Raw genomic sequence first — 23,505 nt, forward strand, 5'->3', positions numbered from 1 at the left:
TCCCACGTATACTGATCTTACAGCTGATTAGCGCCAGTAAGCAGCCTAGCCCCCAAATCTGTCCTCTTGGGTCACAACACAATAAAAGCGGGTCTCCTGACCCAGATCCACGGACATAAGTAAGGAGTCAGGGCAATGAGTACAAAAATAGAAATGTAAAAAAAAAAAATTCAAATATGACATAAATGTGTGAAAGCTGGAAGCAGCCTCCGGTCTAGACAGAAAGGAAGGCAAAGTGTAACACCAGAGAACATTCGGGATTTCACAATATACAATAAACTGTCAAAAACAAACTTTGTTACAGTAATATTGCCGACATGTGTAGACCGGTCTGTACATATGGAAGCCGATGATACAACCTTCTCCTAACCGTAAACAAATGCTACAACTCCAAATAACTGTAATTATCCAAAGAATGGCAATAAAGGATCACACACATTTTATCTATATGCATGTTAATAGTAGAAGGACAACTTTTATCAGTGACTTATTTCTATGACGTCGAACACATCATATACCAAATGAACAGTCTTGGAGGATATGGATCATTGGATAGACATGAACAAGGTCAACATCACTAGGTCGACATGACTGAAGGTTGACATGCAAGAAGGTCGACATGACTGAAGGTTAGACATGACTGAAGGTCGACAGGGGCATTAGGTTGACACAAGCATTAGGTCGACATGGGGACAGTCGACAGACAAAAGGTCGATATGGGGTTTTTCACTTTTTTTGTCCCGAATGTGGACACAGCTGACATGGACACTAAAACGTAGCACCGCGTCCGCTCGCCATGCGTCGGGCACACTATTTTATTCTCCCACCACGCCCTAATGGATGGTAGGGCATGAAATACCGCCCGTCGGCACATGTCGGCTCAAAAAAAAAAAGGGGAAAAAACTCAGGTCAACCTTTCTGACTGTCAACCTAATGCTTGTGTCGACCTAACCCATATCGACATTCATTCATGTCGACCTAATGCTTGTAGACCTAGTGACCACATGCCATCTTGGGGGCCGTTTCAGAACCGTTCCTTAGGGTCCGAATTCGGCACAGTTTTCGATGGCGGGGGTCTGCGCAAGTGCAAACCTCCTGTGTGAATGCCTTTGGCGATTATCGCACTCGCCGGAGGGGTTCGCACTGTGAAGGGAGGGAAGGGGGCGGGCAGGGGGCTGTAGCAGAGGAACGCCGAGCGTTTTATAGGTGAACCAATAAAACGGTTGGGTGTCACATGATGTCAGCTCCTGTCCCGAATATGGCCATCTCCTGACTTTTATCTGCGAACGGGGAGGGGGGGGGGGGTGTGTGTGTGTGTAATTAATTTGATGTTCAGCGACCATCTAGAGCGTACACATCCCCTCGCATACAAATGCAGAGATTCGCGCAGTGGGTGGGGGCGGGCATTTCGGCGGGGCAGGTGGATTTAGCTGCTTACTAGGCTGCGGACATATGCAGACTAGCAAACAAGTCCTGAATCAGGCCCTTGGTCGGTAGAACTGCAAAAACATATCGATGCTTTGTTTCAGAGTTATATGGCAAAACATCAGCCAATCACAATGCGACATTGTGACAGTTGGTGGAACTCCCCTGGGCATATGTGACCTGCTGTGTGACAGAACGGGGAAATATCTCCTTGACAGTACTCAGGAGACCATGCACTGTGAGATCTTCCAGTGTACGGCCGGGATATCTGCAGTGTTATCTGACGGTGTATGCCCAGCGTTAGCTGTGCAGAATACTGCATGCCGGTCCTGCACTGGTAACACGAGGGTGATGTGATAAATCAGAACAGACCACGCCTCCCTCATAAACAAAGGCCCGGCCCATTCAACAATCCACGTAATCAGTAGCCCCTCCCCTTCTCGACACCCCTGAATATAGCCACTAATATAAGATCAATGGAAGCAGATCCAAGCTAAGATGTGAACACACGGTATGATCGGCTGCTGCCTATATCAGTGAAATCCATAGCCACGAGGAGTTGTCGAATTATAGCGATTCCCCCCCCCCCCCCCCCCCCCCCCGTATTTGGGGAACCAGGACCGGCGCAATGAGTGTGGGGCAGGTTATGCTCAGGGGGGAGACCCTGTGCATTTTTATTATTATTATTTAATTTTACAACACTTTTTGACAGATCCATGTACAGTTCTCACTGATCTGTGCATGGTTCTGTCAAACTCACCAGTCTGGACCTGGTCTATTTGTTTTGCGATTTTTGGTCATTTTAAGGGTGCAATTTTAAATTTTGCACCTACTATATTTGCGATTTTGTTTTCTATGAGAAAACATCTGGATGCGATTTTGAATGTGCGATTTTTTTCATCCCGGAAGTGAAAAATATAAGATTTTTGCGATTTTTCACCAGTAATTTTTTAAGGGTTATCCAATTAGATCTTGTGCGGAAAAATAATGTTTCATGCAGAAACACACAGGTTTAGTGAAACCTGCGTGTTTTTGCTGACACAGCCGCAAAAAGCCGACTCCCATTATGTTTATACGTTCCCTTTAAATCTAATGAGCATGTAGGTAAATCAGTCTGAATCAGCAGATAATTTATGTCTACAGGGCGCGGAGATGAAAATTTATGGGCTTTTTTAATAGACAACGAAACATATTTAGCTTTCCATTTTCAGCCAACAGACTCCCTCTGTCCACATGCTCCCTGCGCGGCCTGGTACAGACTTTTCATGAGCCTGATCCGACGGACACTGTCTATACTAGGTGCTGGGCCCTTTCCAGGAGTTCTAAATTCATTATTAATCAGCATACAATTCTATTGTATTGTTAAGTGCAAAAACATTGTTGTAAAGCAGGGCAATAAGCGTCCCTCCAGCTGTTGATGAACTACACATCCCAGCATGTATTGCCTTAGTTTTGCTATTTAGCCATGCTGAAACTGAGGCAAGGCATGCTGGGATGTGTAGTTCATCAACAGCTGGATGGGTGCTTATTGCCCACCGCTGTCGTAAAGTGACCTGGTATTCCCCCAAAAAAACTATAGAAGTGGTTTTAACATATCAAAAGGACAACAGGACCATCATACATATGGGATGCAGTCATTAGGTCAACACCATTAGACATGGGAAAAGGTCGACATGGATCTAGGTCGACATAGGAAAAGGTCGACAGGTCGTTAGTTTGACAGGTCATTAGTTCGACAGTGTCTAGGTCGACAAACGGTAGACATGGGATTTTTCACTGTTTTTTGAGCCGACATGTGCCGACAGGCGGTATTTCATGCCCTACTATCCACTAGGGCGTGGTGGGAGAATAAAATAGTGTGCCGAGTGTAGCAAGGCACCGTGCCGAACGCATTGCGAGGGGATGCGGTGCACTTTAAACTGTGTCCATGTCCACTGTGTTGACATTCAGGGAAAAAAACTGTGAAAAACCCCATGTTGACCTTTTCACTGTCGACCTAGACATTGTCGAACTAATGACCTGTCAAACTAATGACCTTTCGACCTAGAACCATGTCGACCTTTTCCCATGTCGACCTAATGGTGTCGACCTAGTGACTGTCGACCAAATGATCCCAACCCATACATATGGCTTCCTAATAGTGATGGTTAGGCGCACCTGTATGGATGACTTTCCTATGGTCTGTCTCTGTAGACAAAGGTCCTGACATCAGTGATGTACAGTATGTAAATGTGCAGCTGTGGTGTAGGCGGCAGAGGGATATGTACTGAGACGCCCACCGGTGGCTTTGCAAACCCCCAGTGCACAAAACTTATCCGGAAAGACTAAACTTTTGAGAACCACTGCTTTAAGAGACTGTCCCTTTAAATTATTGACCATACCTGTCTGGATCTCTCTGGTGCCTGCAATTCACAGGCTATTACCATTATTTACATCATCTGTTGTGCAAACTGTTGTGATTCACAGTTGTACACTATTCCAATGTTCACGCCGTTGAGTGATTATGGGTGGGCTGCCCATGTGACCCTGCCGCAATGTACTGTATACGCGCCATTATGGCCGAATTGAGTATTTCAGTCGACTGGGACTGACAGTGGGAGCCTGTTTGGTAGGAGGTAAAAAGGAGTGGGGCCAAAAATGCATTTGTATCAGGACCACTTTTTTGGGTTGTAGATCAGCCGCCGACTGTAAACCCATACACAGAAAATACGTCTCTGGTGTATAATTTGCGGTGGACATTCTGAGCGACTATAGGGTCACTCAGGAGTTCGATATTTGCCTGATCTGCTTCGATGCTGCAAATGTGTAGACAGCAGCAGTAGCGGAGGTGGCTCCGGTGGGTACAGCAGCGTACAACTATAAACCACTACACCAAGATTGGGATTTTACTATGCTAACTTCCGGGTGACAGTTATTGAGGGGACTTCAACATCCTGGTGGACATTCATATCCTGTTCTGTCTCCGCAGTAACGTCATTATTCCTGACTGTGATAAGCCGAGGTTACAAGATCCACAGCCTATCGGGATCACGTGCATATTATTCCTTTATAACTATCTACAGCCGGATGATAAGTGCGCAGCTAATAAAACCATTTTACTACCGTTTATCAATGAAAGAATTTCTCACATGCTTGGATATGACCCGAGGTGAAAAAGAGTTTAAGGTTGTCTCTTTTTTATCATGTTATTATGCGTTGATGTAATCCCTTAAGTAAAGTCACCAGTGGCTGATTATCCAATTATCGATTTATGAGATCTCATTTTTTTTAAGGCTCATAATATGTGATGGCGCAACTTGAAAGCTTCCGGAACACTTGTGAGCGTTTTCCTTTAACTCTTGACTGAGGGCAGAAATTATATTTACAGAGGAGGCAAGAACACCACCATGTTTAGTTGGCAAACAGTTCTGTTCACTCATACCCCTTTCACACGAGCCTAATTTCCCGGGTTGGTCCCGGGAACAACACGGGACTAGCTCTGGTGTGAAAGGTTCCAGGGACAAATTCCCGGGTAAATTTGCCAGCATTTCAACCCTGCTAGGTAGCAGAGTTGCTCCCGGGTCTTTCCAGGGTTACAGGCTGGTGTGAAAGGTGCAGGGACATGTTCCTCCTTCCCGTGTTTCCTCTGTTGATGCTGATTGGCTAGCAGGGCAACTTCCTGTTGTGGTGGACGCTCACAGACACGCCCAGAGGCAGCATACAGCGTGCAGGGAGACACTGTGCATGTTCTGTGGCACCACAGACCCCAGTAGTACGTTTTAGCCCCCTGAATGCCAAGAATGTCTGCATTGGCAATCACACAGCATACAGGAAGACAGTGTGCAAGCTCTGTGGCACAACAGACCCCAGCAGTGCTATGTCACCCCTGAAAGCCTGCAATGTCTGCCTCTCACCCTTTACCCCTCTCCCTAATTACCTCATCTTTGTGAGCCTAAAAAAGTTCTCATAGAAATGCAGGGTCATCCCGGGTTCAGTGTGAAAGGTGCCGACCCAGGTTTTCCCTTCTTCAAAAGCATGTGTGAATCGGTCCCAACCCGGGAATGTCCCTGCATGTCCTTGGAATTTAATTCCCGGGTTGGTCTCTGCATTTCTGGTGTGAAAGGGGTATCAGGAAATCCTTTCCGAGTTGCTTTTTACACGCTGCCATATTTCTGTGGCTATACAGTGCAGATCTAGATTTGCTTTTTAGTCTACAAATGGAAGTCGCTATAAATGACGCGCTACACTGATACGGTGTCGATTTTGAGTTACGGTGAAATCCGGGGCAAATTTTTTTTGAAAAACTCATTTAGACCTTTTGACTGTCGACCTAATGCTTGTGTCGACATAATCCCTGTCGACTTTTAGTTGTCGACATAATGTATTTCGACCTTCATATTGTCGACCCTATGACACATTCCCCACCTGACACTGGTGCAATTTTGTTCTACATGCATGTAAGATTTAGGAAGAGGAGGATGCGTGAGCTGACACAAGTATGCAACATATCCACTCGTCATTGCACAGTGGCAATACTGGAGAAATCTAACAGTGCAGGGGCCACATGTGCCGTCTCCCTGCCGGCCCCCTTCTCAGTTGCATGTCCCCAGTAAACTCGGGCACTGTGCCAGAGTCTATTGCCCATGCATCGTCTCAGGTAAAATGGCAGCCACGCATTATCTCTGTGACTCAGTGACAGACAGAGAGGTAAGTAAGTGAATGGATGTAATGGGTGCGGTGTGTTCCCCACAGACTATGGGGCTATTGTGCACCGCACAACCCTGCTCCTATTCTAAAAGAGGCCCATGACCCCACAGACCCCTTTTGTGTTTGTGCAGCCATATATTGAAAGGTGTGAACAATATGAAAGAAAAGGAGAGAAAAGAAGAAAAAAGAGAAAAGAGAGAAAAAAAGAAGAGAAAATAAGATAAAGGAAGAGAAAAGAACAGAAAAGAACAGACAAGAGAGAAAAAAAGAAGAGAAATGAAGAGAAAAGAAAAGAACAGAAAAGAGAGGAAAAACATAAGAGAAGAGAAAAGAAGAGAAAAGAAGAGAAAAGAGAAAACAAAAAAGAAGAGAAAAGAGAAAAAAAAAAGAAGAGAAAAGGAAGGGAAAAAAATAAAAAAGGCTGCTCATGCAAATCAGCTTCTACTATAGATAAAATTTACCAATTCCATGCTATAAAATGATAGATACAAGAGACTTGGTTATTATGGGAACCTTCTCCACCCGTCCGCTTGAAAAGCTTTGCATTTATTACGCCCAATAGGGAACACCAGAGCAGCCCCAAGTCAGAGACCTCTATTGAGGAGTAATACTGTCATTTCCCCGTTCCACCATCTGAAGAAAATTCAGCACTAGTCATCTCACACTTCACCTAAGTGGGGTCTGTAGTATACCACACGAGGGGCATATTTCTTTAAGAAGGAATTGGCCGCCTTTAATTCATTACCTGCAATTCTTCATTTTGACCTGCACAGCAAATACTAAAAGTGTGACACAATACTCCAAGTGCCTAAGGGAACAAGAGATAAGTGTGTGATACAATATCTCTGGGAGTAATGATGTCACAACGTCACAATGGAAATCTCTGCACACTATTATTCCATAGAGTCATTCCAGCGCAATCGTCACCAGGACGGGAGGTTTTTATGGCTTATATACACCTACACTGGGCTGATAAGAATACGCATCCCATAATGACGTTATGTTCAAAGGGGGCAAAGGTCCATGTATATAAAATCTGCAACGATACAATACACAAAAGATCATTCATATACTGTAATATATAAAGTTACATGCCATTCATACTGCAGAGCCACCTGGGAACTGTAGTAAAGCGGAACATGTGTGTAGGGCCGGGTGGAACATTTCCATAGTCACTGGAGATTAGAACATCACTAAATGTATATACAGGCACAACACCAATAATTCGGCACCCTGGGTTCCAGCACTGTGCCGGATAACCCATTTTACCAGATTATCAGTGGTATTCCCTTGAGCTCCCGGGGGAAATGCACCTGGTTTTTGACACCCTCACAGTGTGACCCCCCACAGGCCATCTGTCAGACCGTCCTATTGTGTCCTGCCTGCAGCGTGACTCCCCCTGCCCCCAGCATGTAGCCGCTAAACTCTGCCACAGCCTGAATACCCCCAGCACCTGATGAGTTCGGATTGTAAGAGGTTACGGCCATCAGGTGCCAGAAAATCTGTGCTATACCTGTATCTACAGTATATCCAGTGGCATAACTACTGTAAGGCAGCCCCAGCAGCCGCTTGGGGGAGCAAGCAGCAGCAGGGTCTGTGTGGGCGCCAGCACCCGCTCGACGCACTGACATGCTGCTGCCTGCCACTGCCCACTGACTGAGCACTGGCGGCGAGTCAGCCACAGCGTGGGTGGGGCCATGTAATTTCTTACATAGGAGGGTGGTTCAGTACGGTAACAAGACGTCCCACCATTGTAATGTTATCTATACCTTCCCATCAAGGCCATTAGGCTGCAGCTCATATCGATCACACTAACCCAACATCAGCTGTAACATAGCAGGGCTGGCAGAAACCGGGTCAAACATTGGGGTACTTAAGTGGCAGATGTCTGTGTCTAATGGAGGGAGCAGTTATGTTGCCCTCAGGGGGCATGAAGGAGGCGGTCTGGGGAGTGGAGACATGATTGCATAATTGTAGCTGCATGTGTCATCACCCCCTCCCACTGGGCGGGATTCTCTAATAACCCCCGGTGCACATCGCCGGCATTCGCATTGTTAATAATCACGGTACTTATATGTTAGTTGGGCACCCACTAAGCTATTTGCTTAGTGGGCTATTCTGCGTAGGGAAATCGCATCACATAGGCCATGCAGTAACATATGTGATTATTAACTCAAAGGCGATGGCCAGCGATGTGCAGCTGGTTCCCCCCTCCCTTCCTGCTCCCTTACCTGGCTGTAAGGGCTCAGTTTCCTCCTCCCTGAAGGTCACTGGTCCGGGCAGCACAGCAAGAGGCTGCCTGGACACAGGTGAGGGGGATGCGTCGTGGATCGGAGGGGGATGCGTGGGGCAGCGGGGGACGTGAAGGGAAGCCCATAGGCTTCCATGAAGTTACGCCATCTAGAACTGGCGTAACCCCCTGCAGTGAAGCCTCGGCTGTGTGGCTTTGCTGTATATGAAAATGCAGTAAAAACCCCGAAAACAGGGTTTTTACTGCATTTTTAGTTTGGTGAATAATAATCACACAGATATGAGCAGCCACATTGAGCTGACTGAGGACCGGAGCCACCGTAAGGTTACAGACGTTTGAAGCTGTGTATACCGGCGGAGAGGCAAGCAACGTTCTCCGCCAACTTGTCTTACAGTTAGTGCCCCTGTGCCATCTCCTCCTCTTAGTTGTTGTTATTATCTGAGGCCAATGAAGTATCTGGTGATGTCTGAGATCTAGAGATGCCAGATTATGTGCATGTCTGTGAGTCACGAAAAGCAGCTGCTGAGAGTATCCTGGCGTGCCGCCTGATCAGTCAGGGCTACTGTGGCAGAGCCGGGGGTAAGGAGTACAGAGAGATGAAAGGATCATCCTGAATTCACTTCTCCGCACTTCAGCTGAAGACAGTCCTGGCAAATTACGTGAACACAGACAGGCCGCTGCTGTCATCTGTTATGGTGCCCATATACTAGGGCAATATTGCAGACAATCCTTCGATTTCTACCACATCTGTGCGATAAATGGAAGTATTGGAATGGATGCACATCGAATGGATCACCTGACGCAATGTGCTGGCCCGCCAGTCAAATGTCGTGTCAATAGATATTATGTGCTGCACATAATATTTACCAAATTGCAGGAGCAATCGCATGTGGTTTATAGTGATTGGTGGTCAGCAGGTTCGGAGAGTGGGCAGAAGGATCGCTGTCGGCAGCAGTCAGTGTATCTCAGCGCTGTGCAGGACGGCTAGAGGGGGGCAGCAGCAGCAGAATTTGACAAACTATTTAAAACACTGGGAGGCACTCTGGGGCCTCTGATTGGCTGAGAGCTCTCTCAGCCAATCAGAGGGCCGTCCAGTGTTTTAAATAGTTTTTCAAATTCTGCCGCTGACCCCCACTGTCCACCAGTGCTCCTGCACCAATGTGGCATTGCAGATGGCATGCAACATTGGGTGCTGGAAAAAAGCACTTTAGGCGCCATGAGATGCGATGGGATGCAATGGGACATCACATTGTGATGGGCACCATAACAGAGACAAGTAGGTGGTCACATTGCAGCAAATAACATCATCAGAAGCCTCCCGATGCAGACACTAAGGCAGTGGGAGAGATCCTGGAGAATTTCCTTCTCTCCCAGGAATCAGGGAGATTTCCAGAAGAGCATCCTCACCTGCAATCCCGCAAATGGTTGTGCATGCTGGATGCATGTGTATGTGCTGTAGGTCAATGATAGCTAACCTTGACAATCCAGCTGTTGTTGAACTACACATCCCAGCATGCCCTGCTACAGTTTTACTATTTGGCCATGCTAAAACTGATGCCGGGCATGCTGGGATGTGTAATTCAACAACAGCTGGAATGTCAAGGTTAGCCATCACTGCATAGGTGGACAATTAGGCATATCTCAGCATAAAGAAATGTTCTGCATGCCTGTATCTTTATGGATGCTGTATATGTCTTTCTGAGGACATTTGTGATACAGGCTTTCTGCCACCTGGTGGCGCCACAGTATTGCTCTGCAGCAGCAAAAGATAGCATTTGTAACTATTGTATTGGGAAGCATTAACCTCTGCCTTTCTCCTACTACATGTACCACTTCCCCTTTTTCTTTGTGCTGCTTAACGGGGACCATGTGATGAATTCTAAATAAAGTCTATTTTCCGCTGCCACGCAATTGTACGTATTAGCTTAAAGTGCATTACAGAGCAGCAATCGGGGTAAGCCAATACCCATCTATAGCATCAACTCACACAAGGCAACGCATTCAGCTGACCGTGAAAGCTGGTTTCAGAAGCCCAATGTAATAAGCATCATTTGAATCACGTTATGAAATAAATGTACAAATTAGACATTGGCAGACGTGCAGTGCACTCCGTGGTAAGGCGTCTTCAGTCCAGCGGTGCAAAACATCCAGAGGATGCTAGAAGATACACTGTAGTCTGTCCTCACTCAGAGCTGGGCACACCACAGTGTTGCTTGGCACATCGGCCATAGACCTTACAGGGAAGATTCCCGGTAGGCCGGCGCACCTGTGAGGCCACTTATCAGCTTATCCCTTACTTTTATGATCTGTCCCTGCCCAGAGTAGTGGGCCCGCCCCCTCCGGGCTCCCACACACATTTGGCAGACAACAGAGCAGAGTACCCGATGCAGCCAGGGCCGGCTCTACCATTAGGCAGCTTTAGGCATCTGCCTAGGGTCTCGGGATCTGGGGGGGCGCCACCAAGTCTGCAAATCAAAAAAAATCTAAGATGTCTATGAGGATCCTTTTTGCCCTTAATGCAGGTGGCGGCTGTGGAACCTCTAAGACCTCACCTCCATACTTTTCCTTGAGACATACTTCCCTACACTGCTGCCCCCTCCTTCTTGTACTCTGTTGCGGGTGGCAAAGGGGAGGGTGCAGAGGGCCTCCAGGGAAAGCAGGGGACTTGCTCACCTTCCTGGGAGGACAGCATGATTTTTTTTTCGGGGGGCGGGGGGGGGGGGGGGGCGGTTGCCTTGGGTGCTGAGAGGCCTTACTCAAATACTCATCTAAGGTGGGCGCCATCTTTATCCATTGTGACATCTGTTACAGGGACAGGAGTGGGTGCTATCTAGGGGTTTAACAATGTCTGGGCTGTTTCTGGGCTCCACTGGGGAAGGTGGGGCGATAGTTGTGGTATTCAGAGGATTACGGTATTAAGTTGTTTGTCTGCATGATGGAGGTTTTGGGGTCTGTTCTCAGTCGGAGGGGGTGATTCAACACCATTCGTAATGGACTGAATTCAGAGTTGGGAATGTGGCTTGCCCATGGGAATGCAGGCGGCCAATGACGTCACAGGACTTCAACACCCACCCCCTCTTCGGCGGACACCAAAGGATATAAAAGTCAGTTGAGACTGACTTTTATTACCAAAGGGGAACGAAATCATTCCATGGTCGGCGCATGTGAGGGGATGTGTTCTTAGACACATCCCCTTGCATGTTACCGAGGGGATGCGGGTGGAGCGGGGGAGCGGGGGGGGCGTTAAGCAACGAATGACTGCTGCTTACTGGGCCTTGTTGAATCGCCCCCTTAGTCTGTTGGGTATTCTTTGGAATGTGGCGGTTGGTGGTTTGTCACAGCAGATTAACAGTCTGGGGGTCACCAGAATGCCAAGCGCATTGAAACCAACGGCTTCCACACAGGTGTAGTGATGTAGTAACCCCACCTATTTTGGTGTTGGCTCCGCCTACATTTGATTTGGTGCCGCCCATGTGAGACCACTTCTAGGAATTTTTCCAGGGCCAGTTTTTGTTCCCAAGCCGCCCCTGGCGTGGCAGGACATGTACCAGCTAAGTAGGGATGGCCATCGACCATCGATGATTCTAAATCATCGATGGTTCATGGCCGATGTCGAATACTTTTGCCATCGATGGGGAGAACCAGATGGTTTCCCTCCATCGATGGAACTGCAAAACAATGTTTTGCTTTTTTTTTTTAAAGTGCCGGGACATAGCTCCGCCTCCGACACCAGTGAAGCCCCGACCCCAGTGTTTTGATTGGCCCACAGGCCAATCAAACACAATGGATGACCATCGCTATGTACAAATATTGATGGTCATCCATTGCATAGTTTAGCACTATCGATGCCCAGTTGCAGAATTGCCATCGATGGCAACTATAGATGGAAATGGCAATGACGGCCATCCCTACAGCTAAGCATCTCCGTGCTGCATAGTGGATGTGATATACTGTAAGAAAAATCCGCAATCCACTATATCAGCCTACTACTGTGCATAATGGTGTACTGTCCTGTACAAACAGTGTGCGCGCGCGCGCACACGCGCACACACACACACACACACACACACACACATACACAAAGCTGAACAGATGGAACAGTTGAGTTTTGCAATACCGGGGCTGGTAGACACATCTGGATTAACAGTCCGCACAGTATGCAAATCGTCCCACTGCTGTGGCAAAGCCCCCACTTCCCCCTTCCACAATCAATATCACTGGCACGGAGCCCTGCACAGAAGCTGAAAAATTGGGCAGTCTGCAAACCTATTTATACGTCCGATCTGGTAGAATGCACTGAAAATTCGCAGGATGAAAAAGCTGAGATACTGTATTAATCATTCTTTTTCAAGTATGAGCGTTTTGTTTCTGGTCTGCACAGTTAGCACAACTTAAAGGAAAATGACATAAAGGATATTCCTGATTCGAAAAGAACTGTCAGCAATGGCCATGATACAGGTTGGGGCACAGAAGCGCAGAAATTGCAATCCTGAAGGAAGCAGGGGGGGGGGGGGGGGGGCAATGCATCCTCTGTTGAGAGTTGTCCAGACAATTTGGGCATGTCCGGACCGTATTTAGGGTGGCTGTAAACATCATCACAGCAGATGAATGTGAAACTATCTACAATTCACACAAGCTTTTCTGATACAGCAGAGATGGGTCACTAGAGGTCAAACTGGCTCAGCTACATCAGACTGCCTTATAGTACACAGTGCAGACAGAGCTCATAGGCCAGACCAATGGGCTTTCTACATCATGGGGGTTATTCTAATTGGCCCGGTCCCCAGCGTTCGCACTGGGGACCGATGTTTTCATTTCTGCGCATTTGCCGATGCAGGGTGCGAGCTGACATGACAAACTACATGTTCACCGTCCCGCTCCAACTAGCGGTGCAGGCAGGGCGGCTTGCGGCGGGAACACCCACCGTTTCATTGCCGTTCCCATGAAAACACTGGGCGTTTCCATGGTAATGGGCCGGTGGCGCAGTGGCTGGGGGGGCGGGCAGCTGATGTCGGCTGCCCGCCTGCTTCCCGCATAGGGCGCTCACAGATCTGAGACACCATAGAGGTGTCTCAGATCTGCGAGCGCTGAAGAAATCATTCGATGGTCGCGGACCATCGAATGATTTCTCCCCCGCACCCAAGGTTGTGAACGGATGCTTATTCAAATCATCCATTCGCAGCCGTGTGGGGGATCATAGCGTGCGAGGGGGGGCGGCGGGAGTGCAGGAGGCGTTTAGTCCACGCGCAGCGTTGCACGTGGACCAGAATAAGGTCTTAAGTGTCATGCGACTGTGGTTGGCATGGTAATTCGCCACACTACAAAATTGTAAATAGATGTTAGAAATTTCACTCTTGAAGCTACGGTTGGAGAACAGAGACTGAAACAGATCACCTGACTCAGAACAAAAAGGGAGATGCCGAACGGATGGGGGAAATGGTCTTCCAGCAAATGTAGGAAGATGAGAAGAAAAACTGCAATCTCACGATGATAAAGAGTCAAGAAGAAATGGAATAAGCAGAGACTCAGAGGCAGATGTGACACCAAAACAGCACAAAGCGGTATATGTAGTGCAGACAAATAGGAATGATCACAAGAGAGCACTGCATGAGAACAATGTAATGATATACTGTCAATCTAGCATGAGCCTCTTCGGTACTTGTGTATAATCACGGCACCCATCGCATACCACTAATTAAGGTATATTGAATGGCATGCGATGCGATTTTAAATTGTACAAGCACCCTGATGGGTGATTACTATGTTAAATGCACCCCCACTGTTAACGCCACCCCCACTATCAACGCCACCCCGAAGCGTGGCGCGCGCCGCAAGCCCACGAGGGGCGGCGGTACACGTCCTCCGACCTTTTCATACCCCCACTATCCACGTCGGTGTGGTGTTGATTTTAGCCCGAAGTGTGGCGAGCGCAGTGAGCCCCGCGAGGGGATGCAGATTACATGTGAAGTAATGCGCGTGCGCTCGCCACACTATCTAAAATAAACTCTACGCCGACGTGGATAGTGGGGGTATGAAAAGGTCGGAGTATGTGTACCGCCGCCCCTCGCAGGCTTGCGGCGCTCGGCACGCTTCGGGTTGGCGTTGATAGTGGGGGTGCCGTTAACAATGGGGGGCATTTAACATAGTAATCACCCATCAGGGTGCCTGTACAATTAAAAATCAGGTCGTATGCGATCGGATCGCATGCGACCAATACGATGCTGTACGATGGAAATCTTGGGCGCCGTGATAATACACAAGTACCGCCTCTTCTACCAGTGGTCAGTGGTCTGCTAATAACCCCCATGCAAACATTAATACAAGTATATCTGAGTCCCCATTACACACATTGTATAAGCTGCAAATCACACAAATGAGTGCCTTCAATTAATACTTTGATGTTTGTATAAAGAGGGTGATTCAGGAAGGCTCACAAAGCACATTTGGGGCCTGATTCTGGCTGACTCAGTAAGCTGCGATCTTGCTGGACGTTGCCATGGACGTTCCTAGCCACCGACCACCCCCGGCCGTCCTCGATCCCTGCAAATCCTGCGATCCCTCTCCTGAGCAATGTGCAGACTTGCACCTCTCTGGATGGGTGCAGTCAGGTCTGGATAACAGGATAGGATAGGATAAACACATCCTTGGGTGCGCTGTCAGCATCTTGAATGGTGGAGTCAGGTAACAATGGATAAAACTTGGAGTTTATACAGATCACCTGGGAATGCTGAGTGGACAATTAGCAGAAAGCTCAGCTTCCTGATGATGCTGATGGACAGCACAGCTTCCCAGTGTTGGTGACGGATAGCTCAGCTTCCTGATGATGCTGATGGACAGCACAGCTTCCCAGTGTTGGTGACGGATAGCTCAGCTTCCTGATGATGCTGATGGACAGCACAGCTTCCCAGTGCTGGTGACGGACAGCTCAGCTGATGTTGCTGATGGACAGCTCAGCTTCCCAGTGTTGGTGACCGACAGCTCAGCTTCCCAGTGTTGGTGACGGACAGCTCAGCTTCCTGATGATGCTGATGGACAGCACAGATTCAGCTTTCTGATGCTGCAGACGGGCAGCGCAGCTTCACAGTGTTGCTGGCGGGCAGCTCAGCTTCCCTGTGCTGCTGGCGGGCTGCTCAGCTTCCCTGTGCTGCTGGCAGGCTGCTCAGCTTCCCTGTGCTGCTGGCGGGCAGCTCAGCTCAGCTTCCCAGTGTTGCTGGCGGGCAGCTCAGCTTCCCAGTGTTGCTGACTGGCAGCGCAGCTTCCCAGTGTTACTGGCTGGCAGCGCAGCTTCCCAGGGCTGCTCACGGGCAGCAAAACTTCACAGCAATGAGCACCCCCATATATCTATAGTGTTCATTCTAGCACCTGCCAATTTTGAAAACCCATGCAGTTCATCTTCCCTGCCTGTGGTGTCGCTGTCTGCTGTGGTGTTTCTAGCACAAGTCTGGTTTGCATTTCAGTGCGGATATAAAGACCACAGTGTGCTAGAAGCACCACAACAGACAGCGACACCCCAGGCAGGGAAGAGGAACTGCATGGGTTTTCAAAGTTGCCGGGTGCTAGAATGAACACTACCCACATACAGCAAGATGTAAGGAGACAGTCACTATTCACTGCCAACAGAATGATGACTGGGAGCACTGGACAGGTTGGATAACCACACCAAGCAATCCTGACTGGAAGTTAGGCGATTATTTTCCAGTGCATACACTGAGTGATAATCGTTCAATCAATTCTTTGTCTGTATTCCCTTTCCTGCATTCAGCAGCAGTGCAAGTGTGATTGGATAGCCATCTACTAATTAACAACAATTCTGCATACTAAATACTAATAAATAACTGACATACTGGGCTTTGCTGATTAAGCTTGTTTTCTTATATCTGCACCTGTTTACTGATTGTTTTAGGATGCTTCAGCAGAATTACAAAGCCCAGGGTAGGGGGAGAAATATACTGTATATCCACAATATTTGGTGAGCCACTGAATACTTACCCACTACCTAGGAGGCCATAGATGTTTACAGCTATGGAAGAGGGAGTAAATGCTTCATTTTCAATTTGTTTGTTTTTTTAAATAAAGCTTTAGTTGGGACTCACGATAGGACTGAGGGCAGTTGATCATTGATACTCATGTTAGGACTGAAGAGGGCACTTGCTGATTGGGACTCATGATGGCACTGAAGAGGGAAATTTATGACTGGGACTCATGACCGGATTCAAGAGCTCATTTGATAACTGGGACTCATGAAAGGACTGGATAGGGCATGTTATGTTTTGGTTTCATAAAAGGACTGAAGAGGGTAGCTGATGATAGGGACTCATGACGGGACTGTGGAGGTCAATTCATGACTGGGACTCATGACGGGATTGAAGAGGTAACTTCATAATTGGGACTCATGATAGGACTGAAGAGAGCACTTGCTGATTGTGACTCGTTAGGACTTGAGACGGCACTGGATAATTGGGACTCATGATGGGACTGAAGAGGGCACTTGATAATTGGGACTGAAGATGGCACTTGATAATTAGGACTCATGATGGGACTGAAGAGGGCACTTGCTGATAGGGACTCATGAAAGGACTGGATAGGGCATGTGATGATTTGGTTTCACAAAAGGTCTGAAGAGGGTAGCTGATGATAAGGACTCATGATGGGACTGTGGAGGGCAATTCATGACTGGGACTCATGACAAGATTCAAGAGATAACTTCATAATTGGGACTCATGATAGGACTAAAGAGGGCACTTGACTGGGACTCATGAAAGGACTGAAGAGGGCACTTGATAATTGGGACTGAAGAGGGCACTTGATGATTGGGACTCATGATAGGACTGAAGAGGGCGCTTGATGATTGGGACTCATGTTAGGACTGAAGAAGGCATTTCATGATTGGGACTCATGATAGGACAGAAGAGGGCATTTGAAGATTTCATACATGAAAATATAATGTATCTCAGTGAAACACCATTAAAAAATGTGTATATGAGGAAAAGTTCTACTTGCTGCATAAAGAGAACAGAGTACACCTATGATCACAAGCCTTTTGCTAATTAATGAAAATCAGAATTATAAATTAAAATAAAAACAACAGGGAAGCATCTGACCGACTCCGTTCACATTAATAAATGCGGATGAAACAATATTTACTGCAGGACAGCTTAAGTATATATTTTTTGAGGCATTCTAGTACAGCAAAAGAGAACTTGCATAATTACAGTATTATGGTGTCAGTTTATTATCAGTGTTATAGAAGACATTTATTTATATCGTTAAAATTAATTTACAGATAAATTTGGACACTATTGGAGCTAAAAAGGTGCTGTAACCATGGTAAACAGTCAGGTATTTTAGTAGCGCATGCAGGAGGGGTTTCTGAGTACCCTGAAACCCTCCTTAGAGAGGAGACAGACCAGGCACTATATTACTATGCCCCTCCCCCTCCACTCGTAACAAATTGCCAGGTTTCTTGGGTCAATGGGGAAGAGGCGGAGCCAATATGAAGCAATTCTGTAGAATTATGTAGTGCATAGCAACCAATCAGATTGTAGAATATACAAGAACCTGAGTAGTTTCCTTTGGCAAATGCAGACCCTACGTGCTATATGTATCTGAAAGTGATCTTAAAGGGGATATTCATTTATTTCTCTAATTTTAAAGAAGTTTACCCGACATTGCTCCCCTGAACAAGTGTCCTGCAGCCATTATGACTCCTCCTCCGGAACCAGTGCCTAGATCAGGCAAAATCAGGGTGCGTACACACTATACGGTACGCTCCACAAGCTGGTTCATTACCAATTTGCGCTGAACACCCGGGCAAATGATATAGTGCATATACACTGAGCAGGGTCGCTCATGATATCTCCACTGAATGATATCTTTTAAAGATATTGTTCAAAACTCCAATATCATTAACTGTATCAGCCACGGCCAGGATCGCCGAGTGTCATGCACTTGCGAGACATGCATTTGTTTGGGTTGGGATCATTTGGTCTACACTCAGCATGATGGTCGACAGTCATTAGGTCGACATGGGAAAAGGTCGATATGGTTCTAGGTCGAAAGGTCATTAGTTCGACGGGTCATTAGTTCGACAATGTCTAGGTCGACAGTCAAAAGGTCAACATGGGGTTTTCACTGTTTTTTGACCGGAATGTCAACACAGTGGACATGGACACAGTTTAAAGTGCACCGCATCCCCTCACAACGCTCGTTGTGAACGCTATGCGTCTGGCACGGTGCCTCCCTACGCTCGGCACACTATGTTATTCTCCCACCGCACCCTAGCGCCATGGTAGGGGATGAAATACCTCCTGTCAGCACAAAAAAAAAAACAGTGAAAAACCCCATGACCTTTTCACTGTCGACCTAGACACTGTCGAACGAATGACCTAATATAGGTCAACATGGTTTAGGTCGACAGAGTTGGAAGATCAACACAGGAATTAGGTCGACAATGGCAAGGTCAACATGAGTTTTTCCCACAAATATCGACATAGTCGACATGGACACTGTCAAAGTGTACTGCGTTCCCTTGCATGGCTCTTTGCGTTCACCATGCTTTGGGCACACTATTTTATTCCCCACCCCTGCCGTAGTGGATGGTAGGGCATGAAATAATGCCTGTTGGCACATGTCGGCGCAAAAAAATACTCGTGTCAACCTTCTGTCTGTTGACCTGCAGGGGTCCGCCCAATGCATGTCGACCTAGTGACCGTGGGCCAGATGTACCAAGCTTCAAAAAGCCATAAAATGGAGAGTGGTAAAGCCAACCAGCTCCTACATGTCATGTTACAGGCTGGGTTGGAAAAATGTCAGGCAGTAGCTGATTGGCTGGTTGTTTATCACTCCCTACTTTATCACTTTTTGCAGCTTGATACATCTGGCCCATATGCCCTAGAAAACATGCAAGAGAATAACACAGAACCGCGGCAACCAATTGTTTTAGAGATATATATTTTATTTTTTATTAACTAGTGTGAGCCCCACACATATAATAAATACACACTGGACCTACCAGCTGTGCAGGACAGAGGCGTAGATATTATGGGCTGAATGTATATCCGTGAGAAGCCGGCCTATGGTTACCCTGGGGCTAATATCACTGCACAATGTACCTTGGTGACATGACCAGCTCCCATTGGGCTGCAATATAATGCCTCAGTGATGTCACTAGTTTTTAAAAACGAATAGGCTGCATTTTCAAAAAATATTGGCCCCTCCCACAAAATGTCTGCCTCCGCTTTGTGTAGCGCATCTGCTAATTTCTAAAGATGATTTTAACATTAGTCACCCCAAAAGGAGCAGCGAGAGAGATTAAGGTGATATATTTACCAGGCCTTGGATAGACATAGGGGGCCAGATGTATCAAGCTTCAAAAAGTGATAAAGTGGAAAGTGAAAAATAGCCAGCCAATCACGTCCTGCCTGACATGTTACAGGCTAGGTTTGAAAAATGACAAGTAGGAACTGATTGGCTGGCAGTATCACTCTCCACTTTATCACTTTTTGAAGCTTGATACATCTGGCCCAGAAAGTGGATGGAGATAGAGGGCGAGATGTACTAAGCCTTAAAAAAGTGCTAAAAGTGGAGAGTGATAAACCACCAACCAATCAACTCATAACGGTCACCAACCAGTCAGCTTATAGCTGTCCTAACTGTCATGTTACCGGCTGTGTTGGACAGATGACAGGAGCGAACGTGTTTGTCTCCCCTGTCAAAGCTCCTTGTGTATATGTTTGTTCTCACTTTGATAGTATACCGAGATCCTTACTGTATTCTGCTGTAGACGACAAGGGGTTTACTTACTAAGATGGGAGTTCTATTGAAGATGGGAAGTTGCCCATAGAAATCAGATTCTATATATTATCTTTTAGAAGATGCTAAATAAATATGTAGAGTTTGATTGGTTGCTGTGGGCAACATCCAATCTTCAATAGAACTCCCATGTTAGTAAATAAACCCCCAAATGTCTTGTTATACTGTACTCCTAATTGATGGGACGTACTAAGTAATTGCGGTACATACCGCCACAATTCACATTGATACTAATCACATATGTACTAACACCTGCGATTAGTATCGCAAAGGGCAGCTCTTGTCATAAAAAGCTGCCCTTTGCGAAGTAGTCGGCGGGGGGCGAGTGGGTCCCTGCGGTTCTACCCCTCCTACTGTGCCCATCCGCCTCCTACCCAGATGGCTGCAGGGACCACCACCTAAATAACCACCTCCCAGGCACCGCCCGACACATTTCCAGTACATTTCTGATACTGGGGGTGACATTTAATGAGATGCGAAAATTAGATTTTTGCGTTGTTTGTTTTTTTTTTACAAAAAAAGTCCGAAATCGCACTTTCCCAAATTCGCGGATTTAATGAGATGTGAAAAACGGCAAAAAATGGCGATTTTGCTGCGAAATCGCGCATTCTGAAAGTGCGATTTTTAGTCGCGCCGGAACTCGCATCCAGATGTTTTCCCATTGAAAAGTATACAATTCGCATATTTAATGAGATGCGAAATCGGGAAAATGTGTCTAAAATTCGCCACATATGTAGACCAGGTTCTGAAAGGCGAATTGGCCAGAACCCTGCACAGAGCATTAAATATGCATTAAATATGCGAATTCGCGGCATAAAATGCGATTTTAAAATGAGTGTGCATACACACTAATGCATGCGCTGTATGAGTGTGCAGTGATTTTGTGCGCACACCACAAAGTTTGCCCTAAAATGTGCAAGAATTCCAAGAAGGTACAGTATTAATAAGATTTACCAACCAGTCTGCAAGCGACATAGTTTGTGATTGCTTCAGGTTTATCTTACATGGCTTTCACTTGTTTAAAGGGACAGACCCAGTTACAGAACCTCAAAAACATTCATTGTAATCGATTATTTCGCTGTGTCCAATCTGACAAGCTCTGTATAGAATATAGACACACAGATTGGCAGGTAATATCCTGAACAGAAATGCACTAGGCAGCTGCCTAAAGTCACAACCGGCCCTGGGTGGGATGTGCCCCTCGTTCGCCGTTCATGGGCTGAAACTGCACAAAGTGTCTTGTCACATGCCAGATCATTGGGCAACTCATACCCCTTTCAGACAAAGCCCAGGATTTTTCACGTGCATGCGCATAATCCCAGGACTAGCGTATATCTGAATGGTTCTACGTGGGATTTTAGTCGACTAAAATCCCGGGTCCTGCACACCTGCAATGGACCCAGGATTTTTTAAAAGCCAGGATTGAACCGGGTTTAAAATCCCAGGTAGTTTGTCTGAAAGGGGTATAAATGGACTGACCCCCAAAGGTGTATATTTACTAACAGTCCATTTTAATTCATTGCGATTTATTCCAGAACGATTAAGATCTGATCTTACTTGATGTTGGCCTTGCAGGGTTCAAACATAAATGAGAGAGAGAGAGAGAGAGAGAGAGAGAGAGAGAGAGAGAGAGAGAGAGAGAGAGAGAGAGAGAGAGAGAGAGAGAGAGAGAGAGAGAGAGAGAGAGACATTATACATACATACACATACATACATACATACATACATACATACATACATACATGATAGATAGATAGATAGATTAGATTGTAAGCTTGCATGCAGGGCCCTCCTACCTCTATGTGGGTTTGTCACTACCCAGGTTGTTTTATCACTGTTTACTATAGTAAAGTGCAATGGAATATACTGTGCTATATAAGAAACATATATATATATATATATATATATATATATATATATATATATATACACATATATATATATACACACCAACATCGATTACGATCAATCTCTAAACAATTCAAATGGAACTTTATAGTAAATATCCCCCGCTGTCACCACACACAGCAGAATATTGTATAGCAGTAACATTGCAATATATCCACCAAGTTACAAACAAACAAAAACCCAAACTTCAAAGTATCTCAGACCAATCCTGCCTGCAGCCAGTTAAATGCCCAATAATAATAACTGTCACAAGGAATCTGTACTGTACACCATTATTCCCACACTCATTGCCTCTCAGTGTCAGCCAGCAATTGCAGTGACATCTGCACTGATACCCCAGCAGCAGCACCAGTCACAGTGCACCGTCCACCAGGCACACAGTTACTGTACTCCCCAAACAGATGGCACCGACCTGTAATGTATAGGCTGACTTTTCAGCTCGTAATAGGTCTTCGGCTCTTCGTGAAAGTCTTCGCCGGCGTCGTAATCCGCCACGATCCCTGACTCTGCCTGCATGTCTCCAGCTGTCACCGGGAGCCGGGGGCTGTACTGCGGACTGTCCCAGCAGCAGCAGCAGCAGCGCTGTCACTGGTGGCTGGCGCTCGCCTGCGCTGTAGGTGCACACGGGAGGGAGCTGCTCTCCGCTTTCTCGCCTCTATATTGACAGCTGCTCCCGGATGTTGGCTCGCCTCTGCCATCTATAGACTATAATAAATAGCCCATGGCTTTCCTGAGCCAGAGCTAATACAATGGTTCTGCTCCACTAACCTGAACGTTCTAACGAGCACCTATTGCTGGAGGTGGCTGAGTTCTAGAACCAGGACAACTGTTCTACCCGGGTGTCACTCTCTGAGCAAACACATACACAAACTTTGTAGGGGATTTCCCCAGCTGGGGGGACTGATTCAACATGGATAATGTCATGCAGCCAGCATAATGCCAACAGAGACAGGTAGGGAAAGTAATGTATAGTGGGAATGGGATCATTCGTCAGACTGCATTTAGGTCTACAGTCATTAGGTCGACCCCACTAGGTCGACTGGCAGGAAGGTCGACCTGACTTAAGGTCGACATGGTCCAAGGTCGACATGACTTAAGGTCGAATTTGCATAAAGGTCGACATGAGGAAGGTCGACTGGTCATAAGGTCGACATGGGTTTTTCACTTTTTTTATCCGAATGTCGACACAGTCGACATGGACACAGTTGGCAATGAGAATCGGACCCTCGCATCGCTCGCTTCGCTCGCAATGCTTCGGGCACGGTGCATCGCTGCGCTCGGCACACTATTTTATTCTCCCACCACGCCCTAGTGGATGGTAGGGCATGAAATACCGCCTGTCGGCACATGTCGGCTCAAAAAACAGTGAAAAACCCATGTCGACCTTATGACCAGTCGACCTTCCTCATGTCGACCTTTATGCA

At 46.8% G+C, this 23,505-nt stretch overlaps 1 protein-coding gene across 9 annotated transcripts in view; it reads right to left on the reverse strand.

Annotated features, from left to right (window-relative positions):
* MITF (melanocyte inducing transcription factor) overlaps positions 1–22,740 on the reverse strand; it is a 217,268-nt gene extending 194,528 nt beyond the window's left edge. For 3 of the 9 annotated variants that reach the window (XR_014454310.1, XM_083156000.1, XM_083155996.1), the window contains exon 1: positions 22,494–22,735. Coding sequence is in view for 8 of the 9 variants with exons in the window: in XM_083156000.1 (XP_083012126.1) it covers positions 22,494–22,597 (104 nt within the window). In the remaining variant the exon portion in view is untranslated. Of the gene's footprint in view, positions 1–22,493 lie in introns of all 9 variants that reach the window. The other 6 variants (XM_083156005.1, XM_083156004.1, XM_083156007.1 and 3 more) reach the window with 5 other exon arrangements.
* Between the last annotated feature and the right edge of the window lie 765 nt (positions 22,741–23,505).

The sequence above is a fragment of the Crinia signifera genome, chromosome 8 (genome assembly GCF_055691185.1).
Source record: "Crinia signifera chromosome 8, ASM5569118v1, whole genome shotgun sequence".
NCBI lineage: Eukaryota > Metazoa > Chordata > Amphibia > Anura > Myobatrachidae > Crinia > Crinia signifera.